The following is a 15,225-nucleotide window of genomic DNA, read 5'->3' on the forward strand; positions in this document are numbered from 1 at the left end:
GCTTACCTCATAAGGTAGTTTGTCAAAATATCCATTATTTGGCCCTTCCCTGAGGGCAGTGCTGCTAAGCTTTTTGTTAAGATTGTCCATTCCGCAACCATCCTTTTCTTCATAGTCCTCTTCTTCTAGATCATTCATGTCAATAAGTGAAGTCTTGAGAAAAAGCACTGGCTTGTCCTTCATACCATGTAATACAACTGCATCTAATTCAGTGTAATAATCCAGAAGAGAACTATTTACTTCCAGCCGTATAAGATTTGTGGGAAAATTTATCTGCTTAATACAAGGTTTAAACTGGCGAGCCTGGGAAGCATTCACCTTCGTGGGTCTCTCTGACCAAAGAATCTCCCATCTGCTAAAGAAAGAAACTTCCCTATAATACAGTTTAGAATGAGATTTACTGTTACCTTAGGTTATGGTCCCATCCTAAATACGTTACAGTGTGAAGCAAAGGCATTCAATAAGGTGAAGAAATCAAACACAAGTATTGTTCCAGGATATGAAAAAAACTTAACTAAATTCCAGAGACCTTATTACTTAAATATTTTTACTAATTAAATTACTTTTACAATTCCCAGAAAGTCCTTTTTTGGGGGGCAAGTTTCACATTAAAACTGGCACAGGTAGTTAGAGGTACATGAAGAACAACATTCAGTTTTATAGAAAAAGCAAACCCAAAGTAAGAATAAAGCACACAGGATAAAGCTCTCCTATGTGCATGTCTTCAATCAACCTTGAAAACTAAACTGCTCATCTTGCCTCACAAAGGCCTCCTTTTCCAGTTTTTCCATTTCCGTTACTGATGTCATACAAAATCAACACTTTCATTATCTTTGATTGTTTTATCCACTCATTGTTTTTTCAAAGTTTTCATAAAATTGTCTCATATATGCCCTTCTTCTAAATTTCCATTATAGTTATCTTTTAGTGATTCTTGTACCCTCAATTTCTAGCAAGTATCTAACACATAACAGGTGAATAACATTTTCTCCTATTTCTCCAAAATAAACTCCTTTGCAGCCAGATTAATCATTACTTTCCAGAAAATAAACTTATTTCCACCTTTGTGTCTTTATTCATGTTGTCTTCCCCCAATGAAATGCCCAACCTACCGATTATCCGAGACTTCAAGGCCCCATTCATATTCCATCTCTTCATATAAAGTTTCTTATAAAACAATTTTCCAAAATTAGTTAAAGATTCCTCATAACATAGCATCATTAGATATATATATAATATTTTCCATATATGTCATAAATAACCATTTCTCTACTATTGTTTTCTAATACACCAGAGAAAATTAGAAATATAGAACAAAATACTTCAACAAACATCTGTCCTCTATGTCTAATTCACTTTTAGGTAGCAGAATTTCTTAACAAGGATATTTATGTCAAAGACTAAGAATTTTTTAAGTCTCTCAATACATACAACAAATTGTTTTCAAAAAAGTATATGTAATAGTATATAAAAATAACCACTGAAATAATTTATTTTAAAAAATAATCTCTAATTTTATAGTGAGCCATATTTCTATATGACCTAATATATAATTCACTGATTACTAATAACACTTAAAATGTTTTATACACTTATTAATCATATGAGGATTTTTCCCTCTGATATATTGCCAGTTCATTTCCTTGGCCCAATGTCCTACTGAGATCTAAGTAAAAGCTGATTATGGCAAGGCATTCAGAAAACTGAAATAGACAAAAGAGTGTGAAACTCAAGGGGGAATTTTGAGCCAAAACTATAAAAGTCACCAACATACAGATATCCTGATGGTCTTTAGGCCAAGATGGGGGCACACAGGCTAATCTTGGGAGAATGAAAAAAGGAAGTATGATAATTTCTACCTTTAGGAATAAAAGCATAAGGCAGAAGCTTAATGGGGATTTTAGTCAACATATCACTAACCATAAAAGTAGGAACTTTTGTATTTTCTAGAACCTTTATAATCACCCCATATTTGCTAGTTTTGTTGATTTTCCACTGAAAATGAAGAATAAAACCAATCAAACATAAAGAGCCTGTGAATATTTGTATTTGGAGACAACAAATAGAGATTGATCCCACTCTATATCCAATCTTGGGAGGCAGGGGAAGGATTCTATGAGCAGAACTAAAGCAGACTGTGGCAGTATTAAAGAGGAGAGGAATGCAGGTTGGGCACCATCTTCTTCCTGTGACAAGGTGACTATCCAGACCAAACAAGTGTCCTTAGAGCTTATTGGCAAATATCTTGAGGGTTCTTAGCAATGGAATTGATTTGAACATTCTAATGTAAATCTATGCAGTTAAATAGAGCTAGTCATAAAGTTACAATGGAACAGAAGTATTAAACATTTAAAAACATGTTGGTGGTAAAACACATTCCTAATTCTGGACAGTATATTCCCAAGAATCATGAGGTAAATGATGGAATGTATGAAAATATTTAAACTTTGGTTTTACTTCTCCTTTTGTTGCTATTGCAAAGTGACATCAAATGACGCTGGAGGAACAACTCATGTCCAAGAAACAAGGAACACTCAGGACTCTGAAATAACTGCCTGTGCTGGTTGACACTACATATACACTAAGCTGTCCTGTATTATTTTAGTTTCAGTGAGTTTTTATTAGGCTTAACAAAAACATTAAAAATGTAATATAGAAATCACCTCTGCCACGTATAGCTTGATTTATAACATAATGTAAACTATATTATAAAATCACAAATATGAGTTTAAAGAAAAGCATTGATTATAGTAAAAATATGCTATTTAAAAAATTTTTAAGACTTTGTTCATTTTAGAGAGAAGACAGAGAGAGAGAGAGAGAGAGAGAGAGAGAGAGAGAAAGAGAATGGGGGGAGGAGCAGGAAGCATCAACTCCCATAAGTGCCTTGTCCAGGCAAGCCCAGGGTTTTGAACCGGCGACCTCAGCATTTCAGATAGATGCTCTATCCACTGCGCCACCACAGAGAAGGCCAAAATATGTGATTTTAATAATGCATTAATCAAAACAGTTATGGTATTGTAAAGTACAGCATAGGGGATGTAATCAATAATATTATAATAACTATGTATGGTGCCAAGTGAGTATTAAAAATACCAGGGGAATAATTTATAAAGTACGTGATTGCCTAACCACTATGCTATATACCTGAAACTAATACAAAATGATATTGAATGTAAACTGTAATCCAAAAATAAAATTTAAATTAAAAAATAATGTATTAGCCTTCTCTATCTACCTTGCACAATAGTCAAGGTTAAAATGATGCTTTATATTTATTTTTTAACATTTAAAAGTCATTTTAAAATTTTTACTTTTCTATTACAGTTCACTTTCAATATTATTTTGTATTGGTTTTGAGTGCATGCACAACATAGTAGTTACACAATCATATACTTTACAAAGTAGTCCCCTTGATATTTGTAGTACCCAACTAGCACCAATCATAGTTGCTGCCATCTTGACTATATTTCTTATACTGTACAGGAGAAAGAGGTGAAGGGGTTAAAAAGTACAAATTGGTAGTTACAAAATAGTCACAGAGATATAAAGATGATATTTTATATTGACTTCCTTAACATTTTTAGTATGTCAGAGATAATGCTATTTCTGGACCATTCTTGCTTCTGACATATATAGTATGAACATTATATACATATTTAGTTATACATATATCTTAAGTTATAAATATGATGACATACTTAAAGTAGAGCAATATAAATATCAGTTTTTAGAAACATTTAAAATTATATATAAATATAAAAAAACTTCCAGGTATCATTACTTTATATGTTTTGATTTTCTTGATAACCTACAAAGTCAAGAAAAATAATTAAAAGATGTAAAAATTATTTTATAGGCTTGTGGCCATTTGAATTAAATTAACATGAACTATGAGATCAATATAAATTGATTTGGGGGTATCTGAATTAAAGTGAATTTTTGTTTAAAATTTAAATAGAACTAGAATATATTATTTCAAAATTAGAAAGAGAAAGGTGTCCCCAGAGATCCCTATTCTGGGAATTTATCCTAAGAATCCAGAAACACTAATTCAAAAGAATGTATGAACCTTTATGTTCACTGCAGCATTACTTACAACAGCCAAGCTCTAGAAACAGTATAACTGCTCATCAGTACATGAGTGGATAAAAAATGCTGTGGTACATTTATACAGTGGAATACTACAAGGCTGATAAAATGAAGGAAATTTTACCTTTTGCAAAAGCATGAATGGACCTGGAAGATTATTATGATAAGTGAAATGAGCCAGTCAGAGAAAGGCAAATACCATACGGTCTCACTTATATGTGGAATCTAATGAACAAAATAAACTGATGAACAAAATAGAAACAGAGGCATGGACACATGGAACAGACTGACAACTGTCAGAGGGGAGGGAGAATGAGGGGGCTAGATGAAAAACGGTGAAGGGATTAGCTAAAAAGCATCCAATCATAACACATAGTCACAGACAACAGTGTGGAAATTATCAGAGGGAAAGGAGGTGGGAGCTATGTGGAAGTGGGGGCTATGTGGAGGTGGGGGCTATGTGGAGGTGGGCAAAGTGGGGGGAGGGGACAGAAAGAGACTTTGCTTGGGGCGGAGGGTGCACAATAGTGTGCAGATAATATTTTATTGAGTTGTACACTTGAAATCTGGTGGTTTTCCAAACCAATGTCAGCCCAATAAATTCAATTAATAAAAAGAGAGGAAAGGTATCTATTTTAGCAAAGAAGAATATAATATCTTTTTATTCTGTAAAACTAAATCCAGAATCTTAAAGAGTAGTGAGAACAAGCAAATGTAAACAAATGTGCATATATGCACACACAGATAAACATGTACACTTTTCTATGAGAAAGCACCAACTTTTTTTAATCTTCTAGACCAGTGGTAGTCAACCTGGTCCCTACCGCCCACTAGTGGGCATTCCAGCTTTCATGGTGGGCGGTAGCGGAGCAACCAAAGTATAAATAAAAAGACAGATTTAACTATAGTAAGTTGTTTTATAAGATTTATTCTGCCAAACTTAGCGAAAATCCAACATAAAGTACTTGGTAAGTAATTATTATTATATGCTTTAACTTGCTGTAACTCTGCTTTATAAATTTTATAAAGTAAAATTACTTCCCTACTTTATAAATCACCATTACTGTGGAATCGGTGGGCAGTTAGAAAATTTTACTACTAACAGAGATACAAAAGTGGGCGGTAGGTATAAAAAGGGTGACTAACCCTGCTCTAGACCCAAGGCAGTGTTGATGGGATTAAATTGCTTTAATGGAATTTATAGCCTGTACATTCGTGTTTACTATATATGCTCACACACTGTGTTTATCTACTAGACAAATCTTCCCAACTCTGAAGTTCTATGTAAGTATTTTAAATCTACAGTGTTACTCATGCAAAATTCAGCTTGGAGTTCCTTTCAGACTCTGCTCAGTCTGCACTGGCGCACATAATTCTGGGATGGCAACCAACAGCACTCTCCTCCAGCACACTTTATTCCTCCTTCCGCTGGGTATACCAGATGCCTACTACGTGTCTAGCAGTTAGAAACAAAGAAACAAACTACTCTGTGCGACTGCAGACCTGCCCCACTGAGAAAGTCTCTCTAGGGATCACTGGAAGCCACAGGTAGATAAGAGAGGAAGAGAGGTGTTGATCAATGGAAACCCAAGAAAGCAAGTTTTCTAATGTATTCAGGTTGGAAGCCAGGAATATAAATGCAGAAAGCTTTCCATAACCAGAATTTCTCCTGGTTAGAAAGCATATCCAGCAGCCAGCTCAAAGAAAGTTGTCTCACCAACACTCTTCTATTTCATCAAGTGAAAGTGAAGGGATAGAACAGGAAAGCAACAAAAATAAAGGAAAAGTATTCTCATGGGTGCACCAATTCACTCCCTGCCTCCCAGCCCATCTCTACATGGAACAAACTGGCATCTGCTTTAAAAAGAATCAACCAGTAGAGTCTAGTCAATTCTGACTTAAATGGCAAAATCATGCTTGTTGGCCCACAAAGTCAAGGGGACCACAGCATAACCAATTAATGAAATCCTTGCTTAATTAAGCAACTCCTTCTGGCAGCAAATTCTTTCTATGACATCCACTTTCTTTCTCCTTGCTTTCTTATCTTCAATATTATATGGTTAAAATGTTTTTAACACTCAAAACAACAACTACACAGAAGATATCCATACCACTAAATTTTAACCCCAAATAACTTTATTTCAATCAGCTTCTTTAATGACTTCAATTTGACATTTTCTTCCTCCTCTGTATCTCTTCCAGTGTGTAACTCTGTACTAGCCTATTTTCTGCCTCTTACCCAAGCACCCATTGAGACACGAGACACTACCCTCAGGACCAGGGCACACTATACTACCTTATCTTCTTTCCCCTGAATAGGGCACTAGGCAAGAAATGAGAAGAGTTTGAGATCTTATAAAACTACCTGTAACTTTTCTACTTCACTCTTTGAACAAAAAAATGCAACCAGACAAAATGGGGAAAGGCTGCTTTTAAATTCTGAAAGTTCTGGGACTACAAGTCCATTGTCCGCAAATTCCTGAGCTACTCCAATACACACTCTCATCTGCTAACTCCTAAGGTGGGCATAAAATTGTGTGCTCAATTAATAATAGGTTAGCATGTTCCAGTGGCTCCCAAACAATAGTATGTGATGAAGGTTTGCATGGCTAAATGTAAAACATAAGGGATATATTGATATTTATAAAAGTATGCACATATCTACATATAAAATTGCCAACCATTCTTTTATCAAGATTCTAATCATGCTACTTTCTCAGTATAAATTAAGGTTTTAATATGAGATGATGGTGATAATAAATGATGTTCGTATTTCATTTTCTTGCCTTTTTATTTTTTATTTTTTTAAATTTTTTTATTTATTCATTTTAGAGAGGAGAGGGAGAGACAAAGAGAGAGAGAGAGAGAGAGAGAGAGAGAGAGAGAGAGAGAGAGAGAGGAGGAGCTGGAAGCATCAACTCCCATATGTGCCTTGACCAGGCAAGCCCAGGGTTTTGAACTGGCGACCTCAGCATTTCCAGGTCGATGCTTTATCCACTGCGCCACCACAGGTCAGGCCTCTTGCCTTTTTAATGTGTGTTTACTTAGCAAAATAAATAACCTGACAACCCTGTATCAGCTCTCTATTTTTTATTATTATTACTATTTTATTACAGCTGACTTTTCCTACCTGTGCTTCACTCAGACCTACTGGTTGGTGCTTTGAGCCAATCCTTCAGCTCTGCTTGCTTCACGAAAGGCTTCCACCTGCAGCCTTCTTCAGAGAACTATCTGGGGGAGCTCCTTCATCCAGAATGTAGCATGTGCCTGAAAGACCTCCATTCCCTTAGCCCATAGCCAAAGACAGGCGGGTGTGGAAGTGTAAGAGCCCACCCATCTCTTCAGCAACTTTGCCTCCAGGCAGGTTGGAACTGTGCGGGAAACAGCATCCTTGTCTGACTTCTTCCCTTCCCCAAAGTGCTTTCCCCACTCCTATACTGGTTTCAGGAGCACTTCCATAACAAATTATTTGCATAGAAATAGTCTTCTTAAGGTCTGCTTCTGGGAAACTGGAAATAAGAACTCTGTGAAATCCCAAAGTCTGGAAACCAGTACTCTAGATCTCAAGAAGGTACTCCATGCTTGTGACCCTTCAATAATTGGTTTTCTACACTCTGGGACTTTTACTTCTTCAAATACCAGGATACCAGCTCATGATTTCACCTTTGCATGTTCTGTTCTCTCTCCACCTTTCCTATCCAAAACCTCCCTCAGCTCTCACATCTCAAAGTAACTTCCTCAAGGTCTGAGCCTCATTAATTAGGTTCTTGCCTCATTCACTATAATCTCTTGGTCCTCTTCCAGGCTAGCCTGTAAACTCAAAGAACACAAGCCATGTTTGCCTGGCCCTCTGTTTTGTTCCCAGTGTGAACTGGCAGAACAATCAATACTTCTAACTGTCCAGAGAAATTCATCAAACTGTTAAGTTACTGAATTTGGACAGAAGAATTGTATAGCATTTTTTCCCTGCATATTTTCTTTTTAGTATTCCCTAACAATCTTTTTAAACAATGAAACATCCATTGATTTCATAATCAGTAAAATTAAAAAGGCCTTTTTTTATTCTGTAACAATAAATATTGGTTAGAGCCTTTCCTAAAATTTAATGGTGTTTTTTGTAGAATAAATCCAAAAGTCAGTTAAGCACATTTAGAGATCACTGTAAAGTTGTCAGGTTAGTCACAATTATACAATAGAGTTCTCAGTTAGGAACCCAAGAACATAACTTTATACTCAAAGTAAGCTGTGCAGACATTAAGTTTTAGATCAGGGGGAAAACATTACATGTTTCATAGATTTCATCACAAATTTGTCCAGCATTTTAAGAAAAAAGTGGATAATTTTGTAGAAAAAAGGGAAAGAATGACAGAATCCAATACACAAATAAATTCTCAAACAAGAAAGGATCTTGCCCAAAGTACATTTTAACTCTCAGAAAAAAGAAATCTATATATTTAAAGATGCTGTTTTTCTGTGTTTAAAATAATTTGATTCATTAATATTGTTCACAATGAATTATTTTTCACAAGGAAGTTCTGAGAAAAACAAAAAAGATTTATACCAGCAGTCTGCAGCGTGAGTTGAGTTATACTCTGCATTTGTTTTCTGGTAGCCTGGGCAGCTGAGGGGACAGAGACTTCAAAGAAGCAGTATGTCAGATGGCAGCTGATCCCTGCCCCCACTACTCCTCCACTGGCAGCTGGGGTCCCACAGTTTAACAGGTGCCAACAAGCCGCTCTGGGGCTAGAATAAACTCCCAAGGGCAGGGCCTTTTGTTTGTTTTGTTCATTGTTGTAGCCCCAATACCTAGCACAATGCTGAGCACATGGCAAACACACAAATATTTAATGAATAAATTAATAAAGTGGTATAAAGATCTAAAAAGTGATAATATCAATAAACAATTGAAAAATGGGCAAATAATATGATCAGATTCCTCAAGGAGAAGGAAATATCAATGGCTTCTAAAAATGAAAGATATTCAACTTCAGACATAATAAAATAATTTTAAATTAAAATAAACATGGGATAACATTTTTTACTGACCATATTGACAAAAATATTAAAATGTATTAACACAGTGTGGGTGGCGCTTTGGCAAAACATGTATGCACATACATTGCTATTTAAAATATAAATAGCTAGGACCTCTTTAGAGGAAAGAGTTGACACTCTATATTAAAATTACAAATGTATAGACCCTTGGCCCAGCAACCCTGAGAATTTATTGTATGTGTGCGCACATGTGAAGTGACTCGGGACAAGGTTATTCACTGTTTTAAAGTTTTTAACAGCAAAAGTATGGAAAAAACTAAGTATTCATCAGTAGGGGAGTGGTTAATAAATTGGGGTACCTACACTCTGTCTATTATTTGCAACTGAGAAAAGAATGAATAAGCACTCTTTGAACTTACGTGAAGAGATCCAATATATTCTACTAAAGGAAACAAAGTGAAGAACAATATGAATAGGGTGCTTATTTTTGTGTATAAAGAAAATAAAAATGTATTTGTATTTGCTTATATTTGTATAAATAAACTCTGGAAAAATACAAAGGAAGTGAATAAAAGTGGTTTTATTTTGTTAGTTTGTTTTCAGGGCAGGTAGAGTGGTTTTAGGCACATGGAGAACAATGTACATGCAAGACTGCATTACGTACCTTTTAGATTATTGAAACACACGAATATACTAGGCAAATAATTATATTTTTAAAAATCAGCAGGCTGAACTAAAAGAAGAGAGAGAGAGAGAGAGAGAGAGGCACTGCTATGCAAATTAATAGTGTAAATAAATAGGCTTTAAAGGAGAATGCATTAATTACTTAAAGGAACATTTAGTTTTAAATGAATACACTTGTTACAAAAACATTCACCTAACATTAAAGCTAATTCTCTAAGGACCTCCTCAAAGTATTTAAAAGCAGTAACATGATGCCTGTTTGAAAATGTTAGAAGTCCTATTTCCTCCTAACTTCTCCGATTTGCCCACGTCTCAGTTAGTTCAAATCCTACTTTTCATTTATAGTAAATTCTGTGACACACACTGTTATAGGTATGAAGAATGTATTGAATATCCATAGGTCTGATCCTTTTTTTCCCTATAAGAAAACTAAGGAAAATTTAAAAATCATATTTGTTTAAATTGTGTAAGAGAATGCTTCCAGTAAAAAAAAGCTCTGCAATATTAAAACAACTAAAACTTTTCAGCTATATGACATGCTCATTAAAAAATGAGTCTTACCTTACTTCAGCTGGTGGGCTTGGAGAATAGGGATTTGCAGAACAAGCTAGAATTCTAATGACTGCTCCAGGATGATAGGTTTCCAGAACATGAACAGCTGTGGGATACACCTGTTGTTCAAAAGTAAGTTCCACATAGTCTTGGCTCTGAAAATTAGGCGGCGTCCTCTTGAATGGCAAGGAAGCACTAGGACATTGATCCCACCATGTTCCATAAGTTCGAAACACAGCTGTCTGAGTGAAGTCGCCAGAACTTGGGAATACATTTGGTACACCGGCCAAATTCCACATGGTATAGGACATACTATTCTCACTTCCATAATGGGAACTAAAATCCACTACTTCTTTGGCATACTGGACCACCTCTGCATTCAGAGAGGAAGTCCGGCTGCTTGATTCTATAGCTCTATGGTTGTTCATCATTTCTCCTCTTGTAGCTGTCCTGGCTCGGCGCCGAAGGCATAGATAATAAAACATGGTCAGCACTGTTAACATGGGGAAGACTGGTGACATCTAGATGTGAATTATGAAGCTTCAAAAGGTCAGGTATCCTCCGTAAGACGCATGAACTCTTTGAAGGATGTTCTAAAAAAATTGAATGGCTTGATAAAATAAAATAATTTAAATAAGCAGAAAAATGCATGAAAATGGAGTAATAAACAAGCTTTGTACCCAATGTAATTTCCCCAAATGAAACTGAAAAATAAAATTCACTGTAAACGTGAATCTCTGGTATAATCTATCTAATGTATTTTTAAGAATCTAAATATTGAAAATGTATACAATTTTATGCTATATGAGAAGCAAAACTAATATTATAAAGAAATGGAATACATAGGGCCCCAAAACCCCTATTTTATACAAAATTATAACTATCATTCAAGAAATATTAAGTCCTTGAACTTTTAAAATGAAAATTATTTAAAACATAGGCTGAACCACTAAAATAATGCTGTAAATCGAAAAGAATCTTAGGCATTTTATAATTTCACTTTTTAACAAACAATTCCCTATGCTAAGTACAGATTTCATATTATAGGAATATAGTTTTCTGAAGCTGACAATCCAGACTAACTAAATGAAATGCCTTACACATCACAGATCACCAGGCAGTGTTTAGTTTATAACTCTTAGCCTTATTTGTTAGGGCAGGTCACGGCTGGCTGGCATCTGGTTTGTTCCCAGTCACTCTTTAGAAATCACTCACCCCCAGATAGAAAGGTCACAGGACATGCATAAATTGGCACTCAGCCATGTGGCCTGAAAACTGCATGCTGATTTCAGATTCAAATGTTGATATATGACATTCTTTTACCTGTAAGATAAGAATTTTAGAAAATATTTAATTTCCAACTTAGGAAAACAACTATCCCAAAAGCTTTATCATAGATAAATGGCTATTTATCAGACAACAGAACTAACAACAGAACTTTCTAACTGAATAGGTCATACCTCTCTGAATTAGTGAACTATTTATGAATAACTAATTTACTTTATTAGTTTTATGAAAGAATGTATAAAAATATAATAATGAACCTTTTCTATATAGAGGTTGTAAAACCAGAGCTAATGCGTCAGACTATCCCAAACAGACTTTTTATTGGGACAAAACAGTGTGTGTTTTTTTTTAATTTGGACTAGCTTGAAACGTTTAACAATCCAGAGGATCCCAGTTAGAAGAGGACTGAGCTCTCTGGGTAGCTGCCATTGTTCCTGGCCAGCTCCACCCATTTACAATGCAGGCCTGACCCATGTCCACATCGAGAAGTTAACCTCTTGTGCCTGACCAGGTGGTGGCACAGTGGATAAAGCGTCGGACTAGGATGCAGAGGACCCAGGTTCGAAACCCCGAGGTAGCAGGCTTGAGCACAGGCTCATCTGGTTTGAGCACAGCTCACCAGCTTGAACCTAAGAACGCAAGGTCGCTGGCTTGATTGAGCAAGGGGTTACTGGATCTGCTGTAGTGCTCTCCCACTCGGTCAAGGCACATATTAGAAAGCAATCAATGAACAACTAAGGTGCCGCAACAAAGAATTGATGCTTCTCATCTCTCTCCCTTTGTGTCTGTCCCTGTCTCTGTCTCTCTCTGTCTCTGTCACACACACACACACACACACACACACACAAAGATAAAGAAGTTAACTACTCGTCTACACAAAGAAGTCAAATATACTTATTTTTGTACCTGCAAAGTTTCAAGCTTAAGTTCTGCTAAGTAAAAGAAGGGGAATGTTCCAATTTTTCTGTAGTAGAGCAATGTGCTAGCCTTTCAATACTTTAGCATCAGATTATAAAACATGATAATTTATAAAACACATAAGTAGGCTTATTTCCTGGTACCTGCTGGGACCATCTCTTTATCAGATATATAGCCTAGCTCCATGGGGTCTACATGGGACTAAGTTTCTGGAAGGAGGGAATCTTTATATTCTCAAAGTACTCAGCACATAGTAAGCACAAACTATTTGGCATGGTGACAGAAAGTTGAAAAGCAAACAAAAACATTTATATAAATCTAAAAAATTTTAAAGTGAGCTAACAGCATCTCTCTGTCCCTTAATTCCAGCCAGACCCAAATATACTGATGCTTGACAAATATGACAGGAAAAACAGTAAACAGCTGGGCTTGAAACAAATAAGAAAAATCCACAGTGAGGGAAACAGAGGAAGTCAAAGAGCAGAGAGCAGGAGCTGAAGCTAATATGACTCATGAACCCATTACAAGCCTTAATGGTTCTAAGGAGACTTTCTAACACCCATGAGAAATGTTAATTTAAGCTGCAGGTCACATTTGGAAGTACCTTCACTAAAGCCAAAACTCAGGAAATATCACCCTATCCAGGAAACCAGGAATACAGTATAAAATTTTAACTCACTGGCCAGGAAGCCATGACATCCACTTAGGCAATGGGAGACAGTCACCAGAGTGAAATGAGAACCCTATTAGGCAAATAACATGCACTGACTATGAGCCTAAATTCATACTACCTTCATGGTTTAGAATCCATACTCCATCCTCAAGTCAAAATATTTAAAAAGAAGTAGTCCTGCCTGACCAGGCAGTGGCGCAGTGGATAGAGCGTCGGACTGGGATGCGAAAGACCCAGGTTCGAGACCCCGAGGTCGCCAGCTTGAGCAAGGGCTCATCTGGTTTGAGCAAAAGCTCACCGGCTTGAGCCCAAGGTCGCTGGCTCGAGCAAGGGGGTTACTCAGTCTGCTGAAGGCCTGCGGTCAAGGCACCTATGAGAAGGCAATCAATGAACAATTAAGGTGTTGGAATGCACAACGAAAAACTAATGATTGATGCTTCTCATCTCTCCATTCCTGTTTGTCTGTCCCTGTCTATCCCACTCTTTGACTCTCTCTCTGTCTCTGAAAAAAAAAAAAAAAAAAAAAGAAGAAGAAGAAGAAGAAGAAGAAGTAGTCCTGCCTGACCTGTGGTGGCGCAGTGGATAAAGCATCGACCTGGAAATGCTGAGGTCACTGGTTCGAAACCCTGGGCTTGCCTGGTCAAGGCACATATGGGAGTTGATGCTTCCAGCTCCTCCCCCCTTCTCTCTCTCTTCTCTCTCTCCCTTTCTGTCTCTCTCTCTCCCCTTCTCTCTCCTCTCTATAATAAATAAAAAAAAAATTAAAAAAAAAAAAGAAAATTTAATAAATTGTTTGGTATCTTTAAAAAAAAAAAAAAAAAAAAAAAAGAAGAAGTAGTCCTGAACCAGCAAAACTTTAGGACTTGTTAGGGGCAGATTTGAAACCTCTTTGCAAGGATGCTTCCACAACACAGGATAGAGATTAAACGCTTTCTAAAGATGCATCACAATAAGAACTTACAAAGCACAAGAGAAAATGAACCATGATGAGGACATTCAGTATGTAGACTCACTAAATGGAAGAACTTGTACCCCAAGAACAAGAAATAACAGAAAAATCTGAACAAGATTTTTTCTGAAGTAACAAAGCATTTATTAAAATAAATAAGGTGTTTCTCCAGCACATGTTCCTGGTGCTGATGCATCATGAATCAACAAATCAGATATATCTTAGGACATATAACACCAAGAGCTGAAGTACAGATCATGTTATAAATGTGGGGAAAATAATCTAATATATGACTTACTTAGGCAGACATTTTACCTACTGCAAGTATAAATCTGTCAAGTAAAAAAAAAAGTTTACAACTGCACAAACCTCAAATCGTCCACACCAAAATTTGAAATGATGCAGCTCTTTCTTTCACCAGCTATATTTTATTTCAAAATTGGCCCCCAGGTGAATTGAGAGGGATAATTACAAAAAAAAAAAAGTTACATGGCCTCTCTTTCTTAAAAGAATTAGTAAAATAAATTTAAACTATAAAAATGAAATTTAGGAAATAAACAATAATGTGTAAGTATCCAACTGATCAGCTAATTTCAAAGACTGGATGTTTTATTCCTGGAAATCTTCAGAAGAACAGAATACCATCTGCCAGGATGGATGGATGAATTTGTATAATCTTCGGACATTACTTTTCACTCCATCTATAAATTGCTTCAACCAAGCTCCTTTCACTCTTTTTGTGAAGCTGCATTTATTAGAAAGTAACAGTTTAAGAAAACCAAAGAAACACCTACAAAATATCATTTACCTGAACATTAATCTTCCTGGCATAAAAGATTGAGACAGATTGTAACAGTTTAAATTCTATCAGACATACAAACCACAAACTTGGTAACTGTTTCCCAGCTAGCTTGGGATAATAGATTATGGGATAATATCAAAAGCAGCAAGTGTCATATGGACAATATCATTTTTAGGCTGTGTCAAAGTCAAATTTAATTTTGCACCAAGGCAACATATATGAAAGTGAGTTATAAACTGTAAATATATGTATTATATGTTCAAGTATCTTCAG

General features: G+C 36.0%; 1 protein-coding gene across 4 annotated transcripts in view; it reads right to left on the bottom strand.

Annotated features, from left to right (window-relative positions):
- The window catches only part of FBXL4 (F-box and leucine rich repeat protein 4), a 79,000-nt gene that overhangs the window by 48,288 nt on the left and 15,487 nt on the right, over positions 1 to 15,225 (bottom strand). The window contains exons 2-4 of one of the 4 annotated variants that reach the window (XM_066254395.1): positions 11,539 to 11,646; positions 10,333 to 10,916; positions 7 to 352 (exon numbers count right to left, since the gene is read on the bottom strand). In XM_066254395.1, coding sequence (XP_066110492.1) covers positions 7 to 352; positions 10,333 to 10,844 — 858 coding nt within the window. In that variant the 5' untranslated portion in view covers positions 10,845 to 10,916; positions 11,539 to 11,646. The other 3 variants (XM_066254382.1, XM_066254388.1, XM_066254392.1) reach the window with 3 other exon arrangements.

This window comes from Saccopteryx bilineata, chromosome 1 (assembly GCF_036850765.1).
Source record: "Saccopteryx bilineata isolate mSacBil1 chromosome 1, mSacBil1_pri_phased_curated, whole genome shotgun sequence".
Taxonomy (NCBI): domain Eukaryota; kingdom Metazoa; phylum Chordata; class Mammalia; order Chiroptera; family Emballonuridae; genus Saccopteryx; species Saccopteryx bilineata.